Source organism: Polypterus senegalus, chromosome 8, assembly GCF_016835505.1.
Source record: "Polypterus senegalus isolate Bchr_013 chromosome 8, ASM1683550v1, whole genome shotgun sequence".
Lineage (NCBI taxonomy): Eukaryota > Metazoa > Chordata > Cladistia > Polypteriformes > Polypteridae > Polypterus > Polypterus senegalus.
This window is the reverse complement of record NC_053161.1, coordinates 140,692,780-140,714,532: the sequence shown is the minus strand read 5'-3', so window position 1 is coordinate 140,714,532 and position 21,753 is coordinate 140,692,780. Positions and strand designations below refer to the sequence as shown.

Below are 21,753 nucleotides of genomic sequence, written 5' to 3'. Positions count from 1 at the left end.
GGACACTTTATATTAAATAAAACAAAATAAAAAAAAAAATGAGGTAAGGAAATCTTTTTACAAGACAATTATTAATCGTTCATTTTTGAAAAACTTTAAAGTGGCTCAAGGTATGGGACAAGTAATGGAAGAACCAACAAGTAAGTAGCAGTTCAGAACTGATTTTGACAGAATAATCTGATGAAAAAAAGATTACGCCTGTAATTTGGAGACACAAGCCAGCGTAAGCAGTTCGCTGACAGCAGGACTGGGAATAGGAGTAACGGAATGGTCTCTGTAGTGCTGCAATATAACAGTGCAACCAAGCAGAACACATATTTTGGTAGTTACATGACAATTCAGAAGAGTTAATGATTTAGATAATCCCATTTTAAATTGCAAGAATAAGTATGGTATTGTCATGTTCCGGGTCATCTCCACATTCCCTAATTGCTTCCAGGAGCCTATTGAACCAGGAAACTGTCAATAACATACTAACATACATATTATACATACATACATGTATGTATGTATGTATGTATGTATGTATGTATGTATGTATGTATGTATGTATGTATGTATGTATGTATATATATATATATATATATATATATATATATATATATATATATATATATATATATATATATATATATATATATATATATATATATATATATATATATATACTGCTCAAAAAAATTAAAGGAACACTTTGAAAACACATCAGATCTCAATGGGAAAAAGAAATCCTCCTGGATATCTATACTGATATAGACTGGGAAATGTGTTAGGAACGAAAGGATGCCACATTGTTTGATGGAAATGAAAATGATCAACCTACAGAGCCCTGAATTCAAAGACGCCCCAAAAATCAGAGTGAAAAAATTATGTGGCAGGCTAGTCCATTTTGCCAAAATTTAATTGCAGCAACTCAAAATTGTACGCAGCACTTTGTATGGCCCCTGTGTTCTTGTACACAGGCCTGACAACATCGGTGCATGCTTCTAATGAGATGACAGATGGTGTTGTTGGGGATCTCCTCCCAGATCTGGACCAGGGCATCACTGAGCTCCTGGACAGTCTGAGGTGCAACCTGGTGGCATTGGATGCACCAAAACATAATGTCCCAGAGGTGTTCTATTGGATTTAGGTCAGGAAAGTGTGGTGGCCGCCAGTCAATGGTATCAATTCCTTCATCCTCCAGGAACTGCCTGCATACTCTCACCACATGAGGCCAGGAATTGTCGTGCACCAGGAGCCATTGTACCAGTATAGGGTCTGCCAATGGGTCCAAGGATTTCATCCTGATACCTAATGGCAGCTAAGGTGCCTTTGTCAAGCCTGTAGCGGTCTGTGTGACCCATATGGATATGCCTCCCCAGACAATCATTAACCCACCACCAAACTGCTCATGCTGAATGATATTACAGGCAGAATAATGTTCTCCATGGCTTCTCCAGACCCTTTCACTTCTGTCACGTGCTCAGGGTGAACCTGCTCTCATCTGTAAAAAGCACAGTGCACCAGTGGTGCATCTGCCAATTCTGGTATTCTATGGCAAATGCCAATCGAGCTGCATGCTGCTGGACAGTGAGCTTAGCCCATTAGAGGACATGGGGCCCTTGGGTCACACTCATGAAGTCTGTCTGGTTGTTTGGTCAGAGACATTCACACCAGTGGCCTGCTGGAGGTCATTTTGTAGGGCTCTGGCAGTGCTCATCCTGTTCCTCCTCCCCCAAAGGAGCAGATACTGGTCCTGCTGATGGGTTATGGACCTTCTATGGCCCTCTCCAGCTCTCCTAGAGTAACTGCTTGTCTCCTAGAATCTCCTCCATGCCCTTGAGACTGTGCAGGGAGACACAGCAAACCTTCTGGCAATGACACGTATTGATGTGCCATCCTGGAGACGTTGGACTACCTGTGCAACCTCTGTAGGGTCCAGGTATCGCCTCATGCTACCAGTAGTGACACTGACTGTAGCCAAATGCAAAACTAGTGAAGAAACAGTCAGAAAAGATGAGGAGGGAAAAATGTCAGTGGCCTCCACCTGTTAAACCATTCCTGTTTTGGGGTCATCTCATTGTTGCCCTCTAGTGCATCTGTTGTTAATTTCATTAACACCACAGCAGCTGAAACTGATTAACAACCCCCTCTGCTACTTAACTGACCAGATTAATATCCCATAAGTTTCATTGACGTTATGCTATACTCTGATTATTATATATATATATATATATATATATATATATATATATATATATATACATATACATATATATATATACTGTATATATATATATATATACACATATATATAGTACAGGCCAAAAGTTCGGACATACATACAAAAAATATATAAAATGGTACAGTACCTTTGGTGTGCTTTCTCTCTGACGAATAATATAGGATAGGTCATTTGTTATATGGGTGTCCAGGCCTCTTGCAAGGTTCCATGGCTTACAAATCCAATGATTATCTTTACCTCTAGAATAAAAATTCACCAATACATTGAAAACTATTTATTACGTACAATTACCAATGTTATTCTATCGTTCTGTATATTTAATGCTATACAAATAACAAATAATTAACAATGAATAATAAAATAATACAATGCAATACAATTAACTACATTTTTTAAAATCTATTAATTATACACACTAAATAAAATTTCCAAACCCACATAACCCAGCTGAAAGCAACTGAGAGATTACAGCCTCACTCACAATCGGGCAATTTGGAACCCCCAACCAATCTTAAATGTTCATCTTGGGGAATGTGGGAGAAAAACTCAAAATAAATATAAAAAACAGTTAACGTTGAATTACATCATATACGGGGAGCACGGTGGTGCAGTGGTAGCGCTGCTGCCTCGCAGTAAGGAGACCAGGCTTCGCTTCCCGGGTCCTCCCTGCGTGGAGTTTGCATGTTCTCCCCGTGTCTGCGTTGGTTTCCTCCCACAGTCCAAAGACATGCAGGTTAGGAGCACTGGCAATCTTAAATTGTCCTTAGTGTGTGTGTGTGTCCTGCGGTGGGCTGATGCCCTGCCTGGGATCTGTTCCTGCCTTGTGCCCTGTGTTTGGATATAGCGGATTGGACAATGACTGACTACATCATATACTGTATTTAGACTTTATTCTTTGCTGGGCATTAGCCCCTGCCAGTCTGAAATGGATTAAGTATTTTAAGGGAAAAATGGAAAAATATTCTTTATGCAGATTTACTTACGGTGAGCTAGTGAATAAAAAAAAGATACACAACCAAAAACCCTTCTACTTTCATTGAGTAATGCATAGGCTGGTTTCCATAGATGATCATCACTTAAGGAACTTGCATATCTATACATATTAAATAAATCTGATGAAATGTTATCCATTCATTCCATTTTTTTATGTTACATGATGTTACATTTTTTTTTTCTATTAAACAAAACAGAGTCATGGTAACCACCTTTGATCACTTTAATATCATTTTTGTTCTTCATATTTTAAAAAGTGGGTGCCACAACAAATTGTGCATGATATGGACAAAAAAGTAAGCCACAATAATAATTAACAAAAGGAGATATTTTATTTAATAACAATCTTAAAATATGTAACTTTAATCTTAAAATATGTACTTTTATTCTATAATAGAAACAAAAAAAATATGGAATATTTTGCTTTTCTGTTCTAGCATGTGTGACCATGCTGAAACCACATATCCTGTTTTACAGTTCTTTAATTCAATGGGTATAATAAAAATAGGAAAGGGAACATATTTTCGTTTTTCATGGCTCTAGCAGACCTTGGCAAAAATGTAAGGCAAATTGCAAGTTTTACAAAATAAAACAATGAGCTCCTATTTATAATTTTTCCACAATTGTTACGATTACATAATCACTGTGGACAAAGAATATTAGGAAGTGTAGTTGTAAAGGAATAAAATAATATAATTTATCTTTTTAATGTTAAGAAAACTGTCCGTTAGGATGTGACTTTATTTAACAACCTCATTATCAAGTCTGACAATCTCTCTCACAACTTCAGACAGCAATATATTTTAAATCTTTTGTGTACAAATATAGATAACCTGTTTAATCTAGTCAAATTGCTTCCTTGAAATGCTGTCTTTTGGAATCGAGTCAGATTAAAATACAGACTTGGTCCAAGAAGACATGTATTCAAATCCATTTCATGATAAGGAAATTTTAATTTTAGAGTGACTAAACAACTATCTGTGAGACAACAAAAGTACTGCATTCTGAGCTAAAATGCCTGTGCACCATTACCCCCCACCAGGCGATCTTTTGACTTGAAGTTAAGACATCGCACAGCCGCACTATCAACCCCATTACTTATTTCCATTACAGTTTTTATGGATGATGAAGTCTTTCTTCACCAACAGATGACCCACAGTCACTGGACCCCACAACCCTACCCAACACCCAGTCTGTGGTAATCATTGAACACACACCTAACGAACATCAGAATCAACTGGGAAGAATTCAGAGGTTCTGCCTCCACAATGCACAGCAGCACTCACAGTGCCAGCGTACAGGCTTGCCATGTCATCCAGCAACTTCAGGGGGATCCTGCAAAGGCTCAGGATGTCTCACAGGGCAGCTTGATCAACTGAGTCAAATGCTATATGAAAATCAACAAAGGCTGCAAAGAAACTCTGACGATATTTGTACTTACACTCAATGAAAACCCTCAGTGCCAAGATGCAATCAATGGTAGACTTCTTAGGCATAAAACCAGACTGCCCCAGTCGCTGGCAGGTGAGCAAGTGATCGTGGACCCTATTAAGGATAACCCTAGTGAGGATCTTACCTGGCACTGAGAGCAGTGTTATCATCCTGTAGTTGCTGTAATCCAGGTGATCACCCTTCCCTTTCCAGATAGGGACAACAATCCCATTTTCCAGTCAGTTGGGATGACATTCATCTCCCAAATGGAAGCAAAAATTGCTTGCTTTGCCAAGAGGAAGTTCACCCCAGATACCTGCAGCATTCCCTACCCTCAGCTGATTTACCAATTGTGCAATCTCAATGAGATTCTTAGTAGTTCTTAGCTTATTGGAGGATTAGTCTCAAGAACCTTGGACCCAGAGATGTCCAACCTCCTAGCTGGAAGATGAGCTTTAAACAGCTGCTCAAAGTAGCCAGCGCAGCAAGTGAAAACTGTAGTTTCATCTGTATGGACTACTTCATCACCCACCCTGACTACAACTCTCTCTTTTTCTGTCCACCCTGGCCATCGGACCTTACTCTTATTCTATGTTAATTAATGTTGACTTATGTTTATCTTTTATTGTGTCTTCTATTTCTCTATTCATTTTGTAAAGCACTTTGAGCTACATTTTTTTTGTATGAATATGTGCTATATAAATAAATGATTGATTGATTGATCCAAGGAACAGATTTGGATGTACGTAATCAGTTCCTCTGTAAGCAGGACATGAGTCGCTAGACCATAGATGGAATGTCACTTGCTCACTGATTCTTCTATCAAATGTACAAACCCCTTCTTTAATACTGGCATTTATTGATATTTATATTCATGTGTTTTTCAATGTATAGTTTAATCATTGAGGGCATGGCAAAAACAAGAGAATATGATTGTTTAACTGCAAATATACAGTATAGCCTCTTTACTACTTTCTTGTGTATCATGGAGAGCTGGCTGAAACCTGTATACCTTACATTATTGTAATGCTAACGAGATTTAATTTTACTCATTCTGGCAGAGACCCAGTTTGGTGTGGAAAGAAGTGGGGAATGGACATCTATGTAAATGTAGAATAGTGTAAAAGAGTGCATATTACAGTTAAAATTAATATTTATAATCCAGAAATAGACATACAGGCTGTTGGAATTCATCTGCTGAGGGACGTTAAGTTACATTATCCTTATTAAGTTTTATATTCCTCCCTCTGCAAATTTGGACTCTGCAACAAAAATATGCTCTATTAGCAAAACTCTAATGATAACTCACTCTTACCCTGTAGTTACAACTTGTTGCGACTTCAACTATGTGAGTTTAGAAGGAACTTTCATCAGTAGTGTCATCTCCACTAAAAGGATGGATTCAAAAAGCTGCTGGAAACACACCTTAAGTAACCTTAAGTACGCCAACACGCGGCGTACCATAAGCCGCATAATCAGGCTGGTTTTTTAATAATTTTTAAGCACAGGGAGAAAATTAACATTTGAAAAATCGGTAATGTAATAAATCAGCAAGAAAAGCAACATTGTAACAATGCACGGAATGAACCAACACACAATCGTCGGTGACTGAAAACTGGCAGACCGTCCTCGCGCCTTCTCCTCACAGACGGAGGGATGGGGGTGCACGGCGCGGAGTGTGGAACGGGAGGAGAGTAGAAAGACGTCCATTCAGCTCCGTCCGTCATGCTAGTCTGCTGATTTCTCGTTCAGTATGCACTGCCCGCTCATGTGCCCACCTCCAACTCGTCACTTGAGTCGTCGTCTTTACACAGTCTAGATGTACCTGTGACTGACGTAGACTTTTCATTGCTCTGTGCAGTTTTGGCTGCTTTTCTATATATAATCCACCAAGACACCCAACCACGGTAGTAGCGAGGTGGGAGGGGGGTGTGTAAAAAGGGTAGGGACGCAACCAGTGGGAGCGTATGAGTCGCACTTAGTGGGAATTCCACGGTTTGCAGCCTGAATGGGGTTGAATGGCTTACCCACGCCGGGTAGGCACACGCTCAATGTCATGCATAATTATTTATTGAATGCTAAACATTTCTGGAAAGACACGGTTGTCTAAAACAGGTTGGTGAGAGAATACAACAGTAAGCGAATGAAAAGATGGAACTCTGGAGAGAGCAAAATACAACACAATAGTGAACCCGCGGCATAACAAACGCCGCATAATTATTTATTGATGGTTGAACACTTATGGAAAGACACAGTTGTCTAAAAAGGGAGGGTTTGAGGATACAACAGAAAGTGAATGAAAAAGATGAAACTCTAGACTTTTCATTGCTCTGTGCGGCTTTGGCTGCTTTTCTATATATAATCCACCAAGACACCCGACCACGGTAGCAGCGAGGTGGGAGGGGGGTGTGTACAAAGTGCAGGAGGATCTAAGAAGATGCATGTTTGTCACGGATGCGAATTGCTGTATGTAGCATGTAATACAGTTTGTTATGGTGCACGCGGTCGTGCGTCGTAACCGAAAAGTTGGTTTTTAAAGACTGCTTACTTCATTGTGCTTTAACCTCAGTTGTAAAGGATTGTTTTAAGGATCCCATGGGATACCCCTCGCAAACCATTTCACACGCTGCATATGACGATTCACCTCCACGAGAAACATGCCTCTATGAACAGTCAACGTAGCTCGGAGGTGCATGACATGCACATGACATTAACCTGACCTGCACTGCATGTGGCCTCTATGACAGACGAATATAAATGACGCCATTTTTTCTGTGTCGTCGCATCCGAGTTGGTGGGCTTGGCCCTACGAGTCGTCGTATCCAATGGTCTTGGAGTTGGTGGGCATGGCTCCTTCCTGTGTGCGCCATTGCTGTCTCACTTGTCGGTAGTTAGTCAATCCATGCCCCTTCCGGCGTGCTTTTCATGGTTGTCTTGCTTTAGTGAATTATATATATATATATATATATATATATATATATATATATATATATATATATAGATACCAAGGCCAGAGCGGAGAGGTAAAAAGAAAAGGAAACATTTTAATAATAACGTAACATGATTGCCAATATACAGTAATTGTTTTGTGAGTGTTATTGAGTGTTGCTGTCATCAAGGATTTGATTATCATTATTTCTTTCAATCAGGGTCGTATTTGTACGATGTGTTGTGTTCAAGTTACATTCCGTGTTTGTCAATCGTTGTAAAGATAAGAGGTTTCATTCATCGATTCGTTTTTAGCTGCATCAATAAACAGCTCGTCTTCTTCTTTATCTGAGACCTGACACACTGCATGCACAGGTTTTTTTTTTTACACTGTCTTCCTTTAGCGGGACATTGACTTTTTCCACCGTGTGCTTTGTTTCCGCAGTAGCTGCACTTATGAATATGCTAGTATGTATCAGACACTTTATATTTTTTTGCTGCCTTCTCAATTGTGCAATTCGGTTTTTGTTCAGCACTCTTTGGAACTGTTGATTTTTGTCTGTGCACTGCGTCAGTTCACGTGAGCCGCTTGGTGTTCATGCATCATAGGTTCCCAGCTGTGCTGGTGCCATCTCGTGTGATGTCCACGGCTGTATGTAATGTTAGCTAAGACCCGGCACTTAAAAGTTTCTCTCGCAGTTTCGCTGAGTTTGTGCCAAACACCACCCTGACCATCTCATCTTCCTCTGCATAAGTACAGTCCTTCACCCATGAATATTTAGCGGCAGTGTTTCTATTGGATTGCCGCTCACAGACGGCCTTATATGGGCAGGCGCTAAATTACAAAGACCAGCGGCAGCCTGTCTATGAACTTAATTTAAACTTTAGGTTTACACCGTGCTTTGTTTCCGAAGTAGCAGCACTCATGAATATGGTTGTATATGTCAGTCGCTCGCTTCTTACTGTTTCGCTGCCTTCTCAATTATATAATGCATGTTTTCTTCAGCGTTTTTTGAGCTCTTCCTGGTTTTCTACGTACTGCGTTGATAGTCAGTTCACGTGATTACGTGGGAGGCGTGATGATGTCACACGAAACTCCGCCCCCCCCACTGCCATCCAGCTCAACTCCATTACAGTATATGGAGGAAAATAGCTTCCAGTTATGACCATTACGCATAGAATTTCGAAATGAAACCTGCCCAACTTTTGTAAGTAAGCTTTAAGGAATGAGCCTGCCAAATTTCAGCCTTCTACCTACACAGGAAGTTGGAGAATTAGTGATGAGTCAGTGAGTGAGTGAGTGAGTCAGTGAGTGAGTCAGTCAGTCAGTCAGTGAGGGCTTTGCCTTTTATTAGTATAGATTACATTGATAGTGTTACCTAGTTACTGCAGACTCTATTTTATTTTATTTTCAGGCAAAAAATCTCCAGTTCTACTTCATCCCAAATAAATGCTCCATTAGTGTCAGGACTTTATCTTTGTTTTGTTATGTTTTTGTGAATCTTGTACTTTTCCCACCACTCCATTGCTTTTTTCTTATCTATAAGTATGCCCTGGTCCCTCTCACTTTAATAATGCATTTGGGGATTTCAGTTGTGACCTGACCTACACATGCTACACATTGCCCCAGTCCTTTGGAAAGCCATTAGCTAACTTTCTTGACTTTTGTGAGTGTTCGTTCATCTTTTTAACATATTTTTTTGGATTGCTCTTTTTTGATCTTAGTTTCTGATTTTTTGTTCTATGTTAGGGTTAGGGTTAGGGTTAGGTTATGGACTTGTTAGTTTTTATGGACTTGTTTTTATTGCAATTGGAGTGTTTTTTTAGTGGATAAGAACTTCCTCAGTTATTTCTAAAATTCATTGTTGTTTTGGATATTTATGTGTTTTTTTAACTTTATGTTGTGTTTTGGTTAATTGAGCTAGGGGGATTTTAACAGGTCCCCCTTCTCTTGTTTTCAGGTTTGGTCTTTTGAGAGTGTAGGTCTAGACCTGGCTTGAGTTTCAGGCCTATGCCTGCTTTAGGTTTCTAAGAATTCCAAGACAGTTTTTAACATTGAAGCCTTTTAATGTTTGGCAAACCAAAAAAAAAAAAAGTACACTATGACCATTAAGGGATCTCTAGGGCCAATAAAAATTATCTTTATTTTGCTCAGTTTGTACTAAGAGATGTTATACTTGCTAAGAAAATATTCCCAACATTGTTCCACTACCGTTGTCAGCCTGCACCACAGACAGAAAGAAACATGGGCTAATACTTCTTATATCAATTTATGACCCCTTCCTTGTTAAAAAAAATAAATAAAAAGACCAGGAGATTTTTTTTTCAACTTTCAATTGTCTAATTTTTATATTCAGTTATCCACTCTGCAGCCACATCTTGAAATTCTTAATCTGATGGAAATGAAGCACAGAGTGGTGTTCTGCAGTTGTAGCCCATCTGCTTCCAGGTTGGGGTTTAGATATTGTGGAATGGAAGTTAAAATCTATTGCTAGCTTCTGTATGAAAATCTGCATGTTCTCTGTATGCCTTGGAATTATTATAACAGATAAAAATAAGTGTGCTTATTAGGGTAGAGCTTCCGGTGTGGAATGCAGTTTTTGACTCTTCCCAGCTGCTTCAGCAGTGTCTAGATTATCGTCCAAGTAAGATGCCAAACATATGACAAGTTTTCTGATAAGCTTCATTCCAAATATAAGACTAGAATTTATGCTTTCCGTTGTAATCAACAAATTTTGTAAAGAATGTTCTGTGGCCTTGGATGGAACTGATCTATTTTTTTCTAACCATTCTCTTTGAAGATTTTGTTATAAATGCAGCTGAACCCACTTTGTTGGGGGCCTTCCTTTCATTTTCTCTCTGTAAGGAAAAGCCGCTCTGCTCAACAAGAAGTCAGAAATAAAAGATTCTGCTTATTAGAATTGGTGTCTGCCTGCTATTTGTTTGAACCTTCGTCCACAATATGCAATTTGCATACCAATGTTATAAAGGGTGTTTACAGTATTTGAGGTCTTTAAGTAAGGTAGAAAATATCTGGCAATTTTAGATAGAACCTCCTATGACATTTCTCATTAATATGGCGATTTTGCCCACAAAACTGACTTTATCTTACTCATTTTAATGATAGGTTGAAAAACTAAACCTCTTAACCATGTCTGCAAGCTCTGTATGTTGAGTTACAGCCTCATGATCAGTTGTGTGCAGAATTTGAATTAATGAGCAGATGTATCAAATAAAGTGGGCACAGTATGAGCGTTTGTGTGTAGGTTTTTCAATACTAATAAAAGACTCTTCAGTACTGAAAAATTTCTAATCATATATAACTACAAATTGCTTTTTTTTTTTACCTTGCTTGGTTTTGTTGATAGTAGCTAATAAATTGTGGCAGCTCAGTTTGAAGATTAAATGTAAGTGGCAGCCATTTTGTACTTTCTACCAAGCCAAGTCTTCTTACCACAGAAGCCAAGCAATCTTTCACAGTCACAATGTTCTCACATGGAAACTGATTCACTAGAACATGAGGTCTCTCTTCACTCAACTTTCTGTAAAAGAAAAAAACACATTTTAGTAGACTTAAGATAAACACACTCCTAAAGATGCTTTCCTAAAATCACTTATAATGTCTGATGATATTTTGAAAAAAACAAAAGCTGTTAAATGACTTCAACAATGAAAAAGTTAGAAATGCAAAGCAACAGTCTGTATTATTCATTTGCATCTGTTTCAGTAATGTTTTAAATGTTTTTTTTAATTACACTACAACTGATATAATCATAGTTTTATTAGTTAAAAACCAGTGATGTTAAAATTATAAAAATAAATATTTGCTGATTTTCATTTCGACTAAATAAAATATTAAAAATCACCTGTAGTCTTTAATGTGAGAATACATGAAAAGGATGTCTGCCTCATCTTTGCAACTAGTGAAAATAAAACGTGGATGTTTCATATTTTCATGAATGTATGTCATCTCAGTAAAAACCCTGGAAAAAAAAACAAAAAAATGTAAGTAACTTCCATTATTTGCTTGAGCTGTACATTAACTAAAAACTAACAACAAATTATAACCGTTTAGTTAGTTACCATGAAAAACAAAGCTCAGTGTTACAATAAGTAAAACTGGCTACTTCTACATTATTGAGGGTCTTTATAAATAACCTACAATTTTACATGACTTTTGTTTCCTCTTTACATGCAAGTAAAAGATACTGTACCTATTATTTGAAAGTTAAACTTACCTAAATATCTTGTCTTTTGGATATACCTGATGCTCGACTGGAAGAGGAAGAGTTTCTTTATTCTCTTGAAGAATTGTCTAAAAAATATAACATACGTTTCAACTGGAGTTATTTATTCTGTAATTTGTAAATATGCTGCACCATAGGGCTGTTCGATATAACGATATACAGTATATCGGATGACAATATGAAAACATCTATCGCTGCACATTACGCTATTGTTTGTTTCGTGGTGTCACAAAATAAACTGTTTACGGCAATTTTTTTTCATTGTTTTGATGGCCACCACGTGGATGCAGACACACTAGCATGGCTGATGAAGACGAGGCAACACCAGGTAGCTCCACACAGAAGGACCTTGTTCCTAAACGAGGGGCTACCTCTGCAGTATGGAGATGGTTTGGATTTGAAAAGTTTGACACGGACCAGAAAACGGTACTGTGCAAATTATGCTGCAAACCGATCGCTACCACAGACTCCAACACGACAAACCTCTTCTACACCTCCGCAAAAAGCACGTGAGCGAGCATGCAGAGAGTTTACAACTGAGAGGCAGGCCACGTAGGATATTACAGTTGTAAAGGTACTATTTAAACAAGCATGTTAAAAGCTTGGAAGATTAATTGCTACCAAAACAATTTGCTTAAGGCATAATTTTCCCTGCAGCATTTGCTGTCAGCGTTAATCTTGTTAAAATTACGTTTACGCCACAACTGCATTAACACGGCAAATCTCCGTTAACGAGTTACCGCGGATCGCCCCGTGCTTGGGGCTGGACGGCATCAACACATTAGCGCCGTCCAGTCCCACGCATGGGGCGATCAGCTGTAACTCATTAACGGAGATTTGCCACACTACGATGTGCAAATTCACATTTTACTAGAATGTAGCCTAAAAATTATTATATTTAATATTATATATTTAATATATTTTTGTCGTAAGCCTTCTTGCTGCTACAGTTTGAAGTACAATGTTTACATTTGGTTTTGACAGTTAATCTTAGACTTGTACTTATTTTGTTTAAAGGGTTTATTGGCCTTATATAGTTTAGTTGTTAGTGCTTTGATCCTTTTATATTTAATATATGTTGTGAGAGTTATTGCTGCTACAGTTCACATTTTGTTTATGTCAGGCATTTTATATAGCAGTATTTTATATTGGGCCTTTAGTAATTTGTTTTTGAAAAGTGTTTTATATTTGATACATTAACATTTTATGTTTACATTCTAAGTCAAACATTTGCTCAAATGTTCTAAATAAAAGAACAGAAATAATTACAAGTTGAGTACTTCTCATTTTTGATTTTTTTAATTTAAATGAAAAAAAAGGAGTGGTGATTATATAAACTATTCACTGAATACAAAGAAAATGTACTATATCATGATATCGGGATATGAAATGAAATATCGGGATATAAGATTTTGGTCATATCGCACAGCCCTACTGCACCATATTAAAAACTGTACAATACCACCTTAGAAACATTTTTTTTTTCACATTAGACATCTGATCAGTAACTCAGACATGAAAAGCTCACAGATAACTAATCAAACTTAATTAATCTTTTTTGGATACAATGACATTGAAAGGGAATAATTTTATCACTCTTCCACAATAATTCTATGAAACTTAATATATGCTAAATTAAATGCACATTTCCTTTAGAACATGCAAGAAGCTGAAACATTTTTAGGCATACAATGGATATGGCACTTTTTCAGCTTTGTGCAGCATGTGTAGGAATATTTATTTTGGAAATCATTGGTCTCATCCATGGTTTCCTTTTATGAACACTCTTCTTTTGTTCAGTGTTTTCCTTACAGACGACGCATAAACAGACAGCCAAACTTAAGAGATTTATGCAGGTCAACTGCCATTATCCCTGGATCTTTTCTGAATGCATGCTATACTCTTCCTATGTTTATGTAGCATGTAATCTACCACAGTTGGCGTAGCCTCGGCAGGATTCTGTGGCCATCAGTTTGGCAGAGGACCTGGGAAAAATTTTACTGTGGACAGGATACCCTGGGAAGACAGCGTCACGACACACACAGGAAAAATCGCCAGAAACCTCACCTTTTTCAAATCCGTAATGGGGAAGAAGAAGACAAAACAGAACGCCAGCAACAGTGGAGGTCTAGCACTCGACATTGCCTGCGCTCAAGACGAGCCATGGAGCGGCTATGCGTTTCGGGAGAGATTTCCGGAGGAGGACGTCTCCGACAAGGTATGTGCGGGAAATGTACTTGAGAATCTTTTTAAATTAAAACCTGTTGTCCCGTGTACATACCTCCCAGATGTCCATCCGAAGGCTCTGCGGGAGGCAGAAGACAAACCCGAAGGCGATGGCGCGCTCTTGTGCAGGCAAACGAGTAACCCGAAGGACTTCCGCATTACGGGTGCCGGCGAGGGACACGTGACCTACCACGTGGGATTCCAGGAAGGTGACGTTCTGTGTCCAGCTGTTTGTGGCTTTGCCAAGAAAAGACGGACTTGGTTTTTCCAAAGGGGAAGGGGGAGGCGAGCGAAGCACCGTTCTCCCTACAAAAAGGTAAGAAGGTCCGGGAAATGACTGATCGGTCCGTCGATAAATTGATACAGACGGATCGCAGTCAGCCAAAAGCGGCACCACGTCCTCGTCCAAAGAGAACTCCAAATCCCAGGCTCCCTTGCGGAACCCGTCAGAGCACGTGCCGACAGTGGGCGTGTTCATTGGCTCTCGGCCGGACAGTAAGGTGAACCAGGAAGTAACCCTATCTCCGGCCGAATTAACTAACTGTTTTGACGTGTGGGAGCTTGAAAAATGAATAGAGCCCGTGCGGAGTATTTTGCAGACTTTGGAGGCGATTAAGAAGATCGTTGGAGACCTGGGAGCAGCGGCCGAAGCGCCTTTAAGAAAAGTACGGGAGTACCTGCGGCGATTAGACCGAAACCCTCCCGTGTTATATGATTTGGCAGTACAGACAGGTAATGTCGGTACTGTATATAATGTAATAGGGACGCAGTGTGATCCGGGCCCGCTTTTAATAAATAGCGGGTGCCAAATCACTGCGTGCCCTACAAGAGAGGCTGAAACGTTTACGGAGTGGCCGGGGGAAGGGCCGATTGAGCCGGAGCAGCTGGATGGTGCTGTCTCTCGGAGTGAGTCGGTCCTAAAGATCCCGACCCATGTTATTTATAAATCAAAGGGCGTGCAGACAGTAAAAGGGCTCTCTTTCACTAATAGAGAGACCCAAACTGTGGACAAGCCCCAGAGTAAACCGGAGATCCCAAGAATAAATATGGGATCTCCTGACAAAGTTGAGCAGCGAGCTGAGAGCTCAGGGGCGGCCGTGGAACCCTCCTCAGTGGACAAAGGGGCGGAGCGAAAGTTTCCAGACTCGCAGAGGGATACACACTGGAGGAAGGCGGCTATACTATGAATGCCGCCGACCGGGACATGGATGGCGAAGTTGTCCTAGACAACTGGGAGGACGTGGAATACAAATCCTTTTTTATTTAATATTCCCCCAAGGTTCTCCCGGAAATTTTCTGGACTTCGCCAGGACCCGAATAACAACTCCTCCTGGAGGAAGATGTCCCTCGCGGGGCTGGCCGCTCCGAATCATGATTCGTCACTTGGAGTACTGTAAGATATGGCCGGCCATGTACCCCGGCCAATACCTCCAGGCTGCCAGATGGAGCCCTCCTTGCAGCGTAGAGGTGCCCCAAATGCCAGCAGGGAATTATGGACAGTGGTCTTTAAATGCACAGCCCTACTGGATACCATGGGGGCCGCCAGGAGTCGCTGCAGGGAGGCCCAGGGACTATTTTCCCTACACTCCGGAAGTACGTCCCACTCACATGGACAGAAGAAATGACGTGCTTCCGGGATGAAGAAAAAGAGAAGTTTTTACCTGACCCGGAAGTGATAGAAAGTCACATGGACTGAGGGACAAACACTTCTGGGTCAAGGAGTATAAAGGACTCTGGGAGATCCCAGACAGAGGAGCTGAGTTGGGAGGCAGGGTGGCTAAGCGTCTGGGAGGTTGGAGGATTTGTTATTTGTGATTGTTTATTGTTATTGGAATATTTGGGAGTGGAGGGTGCTTTGTGTACATTATTATTGTAATAAATATCATTATTGGACTTTTACCTGGTGTCTGACGTGTAGTCTGAGGGTACAAGGGAGCGAGTGAACCCTTAATCTGTCACAACATATAGATGAGATTCCATACAGATTTACTATATTACCAAACAGCTTAACCAGGGAGTCAGGATATCAACAAATAAGATTTTAGCACAACCCATCTCGAACAAGCAAACTACAGTAAAAGGTATCTATTCTGTTAGAATGTTTTTCACCGATTTCTACCTATCAAGAGCATTGTTAATGTTGGCCATGGTAATGTCTAAGTGAGCTTGTTAATTTTACCGGAAATGCCAACACCTGACAGCAAGATTATCTGGGCACTTTCATTAGGAAGATAAAAAGGGTTCTACTGCAACTGTAAAAACATAGGTGGCTAAAACCAAAGCACTATTATTGCAAATTCCTGGCCAGTTAACAAGTATATAAAAACATACAAATATCCCAAGCATGACAGATTAGTAAGGTAAAAAAAATATTAATAATTAAAAATAGTACAGGATTAAACTAAAATTAATAATTAAAAATAATGTGTCTAACGTACAAAAATACTTAAGGATAATTAAGGTTTGGAGAAATCTCTTGTAATTCATAAATCCAGCAAATTTTGCACACTGGCTGCTGTTGGGTCAAGGTCAGCATTAATGGAGCTACAATGCTGTGCATTCTCTGATGAATCAAAAGCATTAGAACAGTGAAAGGCAACCTTTTTCGAGTTGCGGCGCACTAAGTCCAAAACATTTTCCTTCGCGCCGCACCTGAGGGACTGTCCATAAATAAAGTCGTGGCGACACAATCTATGGACAATCGCCAATAAAAACAGTTAATTTTACAAGTTTGAAAGACATTTTATTATTAAAGGAATCAAAGGATAAATATTAAATTTAATTAATGTGAACATTGAGATTGTTTTTCAGCACATATGAGATTGATGCGAGGATCAATTTTTGAAATACAGACGCACATATCCTTGTCGATCATTTGAAGTCTCTCACGTTTCTTAAACTTAATTTCCGTAAGTGTTCCGTTATCTGTTTTTCCAACATAAAATATATTTTTTTAAACATTATCTTTTTAATCAACCAAAAGTTCAAAAACACTAGCAATTATAAATATTTTACAAAAGTTTTCGTGGCGCCCCTAGAAAATTCCGGTTGCCTGACAATGCATTAGAGTGACTTCCATGCAATACTTTCGTCTTCCGTAACAAAACAGGACAAAGAAACAGGATAAAGAAAATGTGTTAACTTTCTGCAACAGAAGCAAATGAGTAGCTAGGATGGAAATCATTTAGCTGAGATCAGGAGGAAGCAACAGTGCTAAATGGCCATCCATTGTGAGATGTCTTATGATTTCTAAGTCCTCCAATATTTCTTTTGATCATGGCATGGTTTACATCAACAGATCTTTTTCAAAAAGGACAGACTACCAGTAGTAACTTTGTGCGACTCTGCAAATTAGACAGGGAACCTCTAAATTTATCTTACAGATCAGAATATTTGAATCCAATTAGATTTTGGACAAGTTATTAGCCTAGAAATTCACTGACTTTTTTCTATGCTGGAATTTCAAGGTTTAAACAATGTATTTGGTATAGTTGAAGATCACACTTCATTATTATTAGTAATTAATGCAGAAATGAATTAATTTTAAACAGTTCATGAACTTTACCTTGTTACTTTGTATGATACTCAGAAATAACAGAACTATTCAAAGGTTCAGCTTTTACTTTCTCAACAAAAAGTATAAGTGAAAATGGCTTGAAAATTTCAACTTTGAGTTTTCAGCACACCTAAACATTTCAGACATCCCTGATTGTAACATGGTGTTTTCTGAACTGATTTCCACCTGTGCATGTGTCATTGGCAAGCATAAAAGTATCAGATGTTGAACATCGCACTAGTAAAATGTCAGAATCTTATTGAATATGGTTTATTTATTTATCTCACCTAAGCATTATCGTTAAAGTTACCTTCGAAACATAAAAAGGTCCAGATATTTCTTGAAAGATTGTTTGATGTTCCTAAACATTTCTGCTATGCTGTACTTAACCTGGATACAGTTGTTTTTTTTTTTTTTGACTAATGCAAATAATGACAATTTATACAATAATTTGACAATAATCAAATCTATATTTATTTGAAATTTATTTTTTAGTTCTCTAAAATGTTTCTAAGCAATACTGGAAATTTGAAACATCCACTTAGCAATATCCACTCTTGCATTCAACAGGAATTTAGATTTCTCAAGTGAGTAATAGAATTTATTTTGTTATTTATAAACTTGAAACACGTCAGAATTATCAGTGATTAGAACATTAATGAAACAGAAAATGGTACATAATATAAATATTTTAATGAGAGAAAAATGAGAGATGTATATAATGGAGCCAACTCCTATAAATCATACCTCATAATAAACATCTGGTGGTTCAGAAGTATAGGAACTCAAGCTCTGCAGGTCAACATATTCCCATGGCAACAACCTACACTTTCGAATCAAAGGATCAGGTTCCCCATAGGCATAATCACGTGTAATCTCCTCTGTCAAAAAAAAAAACCAAAACAACAGCACTATAAACCAAACAGTAGCTTGAAGTTAAGCTAAACAAAATGATTGTTTGACTTTCATTGGTAACTTATGTATTTTTGCACTTTTTAAGTTATATATTTACTTTGTACTATGTATCTACATATAAAATACACTTTATTTTCAGATTAGCTGCAATTTCCTCCCATAGACTGGTTCCATGTGGCAATCTTCTGTCCCTCCCATGTATGGTCTTTTATATTAAAACTCCACTCACTGAAGCCACTGTAAATAGAAATGAAAACTTTCCTTCAAAAGACAAGTGTCACAAACCCGCCATTAAACTAATTATTTCCAATTTTATTGCATTGTCATTAACGTACCTATAAAACACACCTAGGTAATTTTCTAAATTTGGGCCCTGAATCTCAAACAGGAGGAATAAGCTACTTATTAAGTCAATATTACAAAATTAAAAGGATTATATACCCAAGATGGGAGAAAATGTTACTTATTGACACCAATTATGTATTCTTAATGTTTAAAATAAACCATATGGCAGACAAAACCTGCTTCTTTGACATACTAATACAACATTCTGGTCAAGCCAATTTATCTTCCATAGAGAGGCATATAACTTTACCACAGTGAAAAAAGTAGAACTCAATTGCTATATTGTAGTCCTTGAATGGTAATATGAATGTAGAATCAGACATGAAAAAACTAAAAATCAACAAAATAAAACCCTTCAATTTATACTGCTTCCTAGAAAGAATCTTGACAGATCCCACTATCGCATGGCCAATATTTAAAAAAAAATAAATAAATAAATAAAAAAAAAAAAGCAGCATCATGAGTATACCTAGCCTTTAACATTTTTTTTTAATTTCCATGAATGTACAATTGGACTTCTGTAATCACTAATAGCTAATGTAGATAATGTAACAGCATACAGCATTTAAGCTTGCTATGTGCAGAAATTAGGTGAGATTACAAATACACATTGCATACATAAGCAGAACCATAAAAAAAAGGATATTCACAGGACAAATAATGTAGTCAATGTATTAATCAATTGATAAATAAATAACTATTTAATGTAAATAAATATATATTGTGCAGATATTTAATTATGGAATTTCAAAACTATCATAACGAGTGCTCCGAGAGGAAGCACTGAATTGCCTAATAGCAGGGTGCCGAAAAGACCCGCAGATTTTTTAGCACACCGTGGTGTAATGAGTCTATGGCTAAAAGTGCTCCAAGAGAGTGACTACTGGAAGGGATGGAGGGAATGTTTCATGATGGCATCCAATTTTGCTACCATCCTCTTTTCTACAACAGCTTCCATTGTGCCCGGGTCTGCCCAGTGATGGAGCAGTCTTTCCAGGTACGTTTGGTCAGGCATTGTGTTTCTTTTGAGCTCAGTTTGCTACCCCAGAAGACTACAGCATAGAATACCACACTGGCCACCAAAGACTGGCAGAACATTTCCAGCAGCTTCATGCACACATTAAAAGATCTAAGTCTCCTTAGCAAATAGTCAGCTCTGGCCCTTCTTGTACAACACCACTGTGTTGTCGGACCAGTCCAGTTTGTTGTTTATATGGACCCCCAGAGATTTGTAGCTCTGCACCACTCCACGTCCTCCCCCTAGACTTGCAGATAACAAGCACAAACACACTATCTGGGCTGGATTTTCAGCATGTAAAGTAAAATACCAGTTACAAGATACACAGAATTAACTCATTGACATAAAGAAAATAAAATGCAATCATGAAACGGAGGCTTCGCTTAATGGCCTCAGATTAAAGCTGTATTGCTTAATTATTTTGAGTTTGAATTTTTTTTCTTTTTTTGTTATGGTTGTGACCCGAATTTTTCACAAAAAGTTTTCTTTTTCTTTCATTACTCCAACTGCCGAAAGCATACAACTAATAAATGTATTGACACTCTATACATGTTATTTTTTAAGTGCATGGTACAGTTCAAGCCAACCAAATACATGCATTACTAAGTTACACTATTTGCAGTATGTGCTACACTGCTGACTATTTTCCAGCAGGATTATCATTATCATTTTCTTCTTACGGAGTCATCAACAGTACACTAAACATCTTCTGCAGACAATTTTTTTATGAGAGCAACTGCAGGTATTTGATGGTATACAACAAGAAAAATGAATAGTGACTGTTTGAACAAATGAGTTCTTCTAATGGTTTTTGCTGTCATCTAGTGGGCAAAAGTAAATCATGCATTTTAGGATACTTACCTTAATGACTGAGTTTTTCAACTTCATGTCAACTTTTGTTGACTTATGAAGTCCACCTTTTAGGTTGACTTTTCTCGTCATCCACCTTGAAAGGGTTAATGAAGTTTCCAGTCATTTGGTTTCTAATGTAAGCCTCCCATTTATAGTAAGGTCTCTACCCCACACATTTCACTGAATACTTCAAAGTTCCTTGACTAATCTTAGGCTGACCAGAAAGTCCTTTTAGTACTCTCATATAAACTGCTTACTGAATAATTAACTTTCTGGAGAACTCAGCTAGAATAGTAAAAGAGTTAGGAACAGCAAATCAGGTATGTGCACATACAGTGGGTATGGAAATTTCAAAAATCCTTTTTTTTGTCTGTCAATATAGGGTGCTGTGTGTACATTAATGAGGGAAAAAATTAATTTAAATGATTTTAGCAAATGGCTGCAATATAACAGTGAAAAATTGAAGGGGGTCTGAATACTTTCCGTACCCACTGTAAGCACTTTGAGGACAACTAATGGAAAAATTATACTGAAAGTATGCTTTGTTTTCAGTCTGTCACCACCATGGAATGGCTATGAAATTATGGCTCAGACTGCATATACATCCTTTGCAAATTTTCATTTATAACTTCAATAACATAAGTTTTACTCCAAGCCTGTTATGTTGTTTGATTTTCAACTTTCGGACCTTGTTATTATTGTTTTAATGGAGTCATTTTATATATTTTTTTTTCTCAATACATCTTCCAATTTTTGTCAGAAAATAAGTTAGTATGAACTTTGTAAGGAAAAATAAAATATCCTTTATGTTATTGATGGGTAATTTAGGCATTTCAGCATCAACAATATAAATTATTGTTATGAAGCATTATAATGTGTTATGTGGAAAAAAATAAAAATATAGGTCAATAACTTGTGCTTGACAAATCTGAATGTACGTGACAGAAAGCATGTTCTACGGAGTGTGTGGTAAGAGTCATGCAGGCCCTGCATGCTTACAGTGTACGAGACAAGT

General features: G+C 38.1%; 1 protein-coding gene across 1 annotated transcript in view; it reads right to left on the bottom strand.

Moving 5' to 3' along the window:
* The window catches only part of ttll12 (tubulin tyrosine ligase-like family, member 12), a 101,757-nt gene that overhangs the window by 30,847 nt on the left and 49,157 nt on the right, over positions 1-21,753 (bottom strand). The window contains exons 5-9 of the mRNA XM_039761833.1: positions 18,356-18,489; positions 11,818-11,894; positions 11,446-11,562; positions 10,927-11,121; positions 2,355-2,466 (exon numbers count right to left, since the gene is read on the bottom strand). Of these exons, the coding sequence (XP_039617767.1) occupies positions 2,355-2,466; positions 10,927-11,121; positions 11,446-11,562; positions 11,818-11,894; positions 18,356-18,489 (635 nt within the window). The remainder of the gene's footprint in view (positions 1-2,354; positions 2,467-10,926; positions 11,122-11,445; positions 11,563-11,817; positions 11,895-18,355; positions 18,490-21,753) is intronic.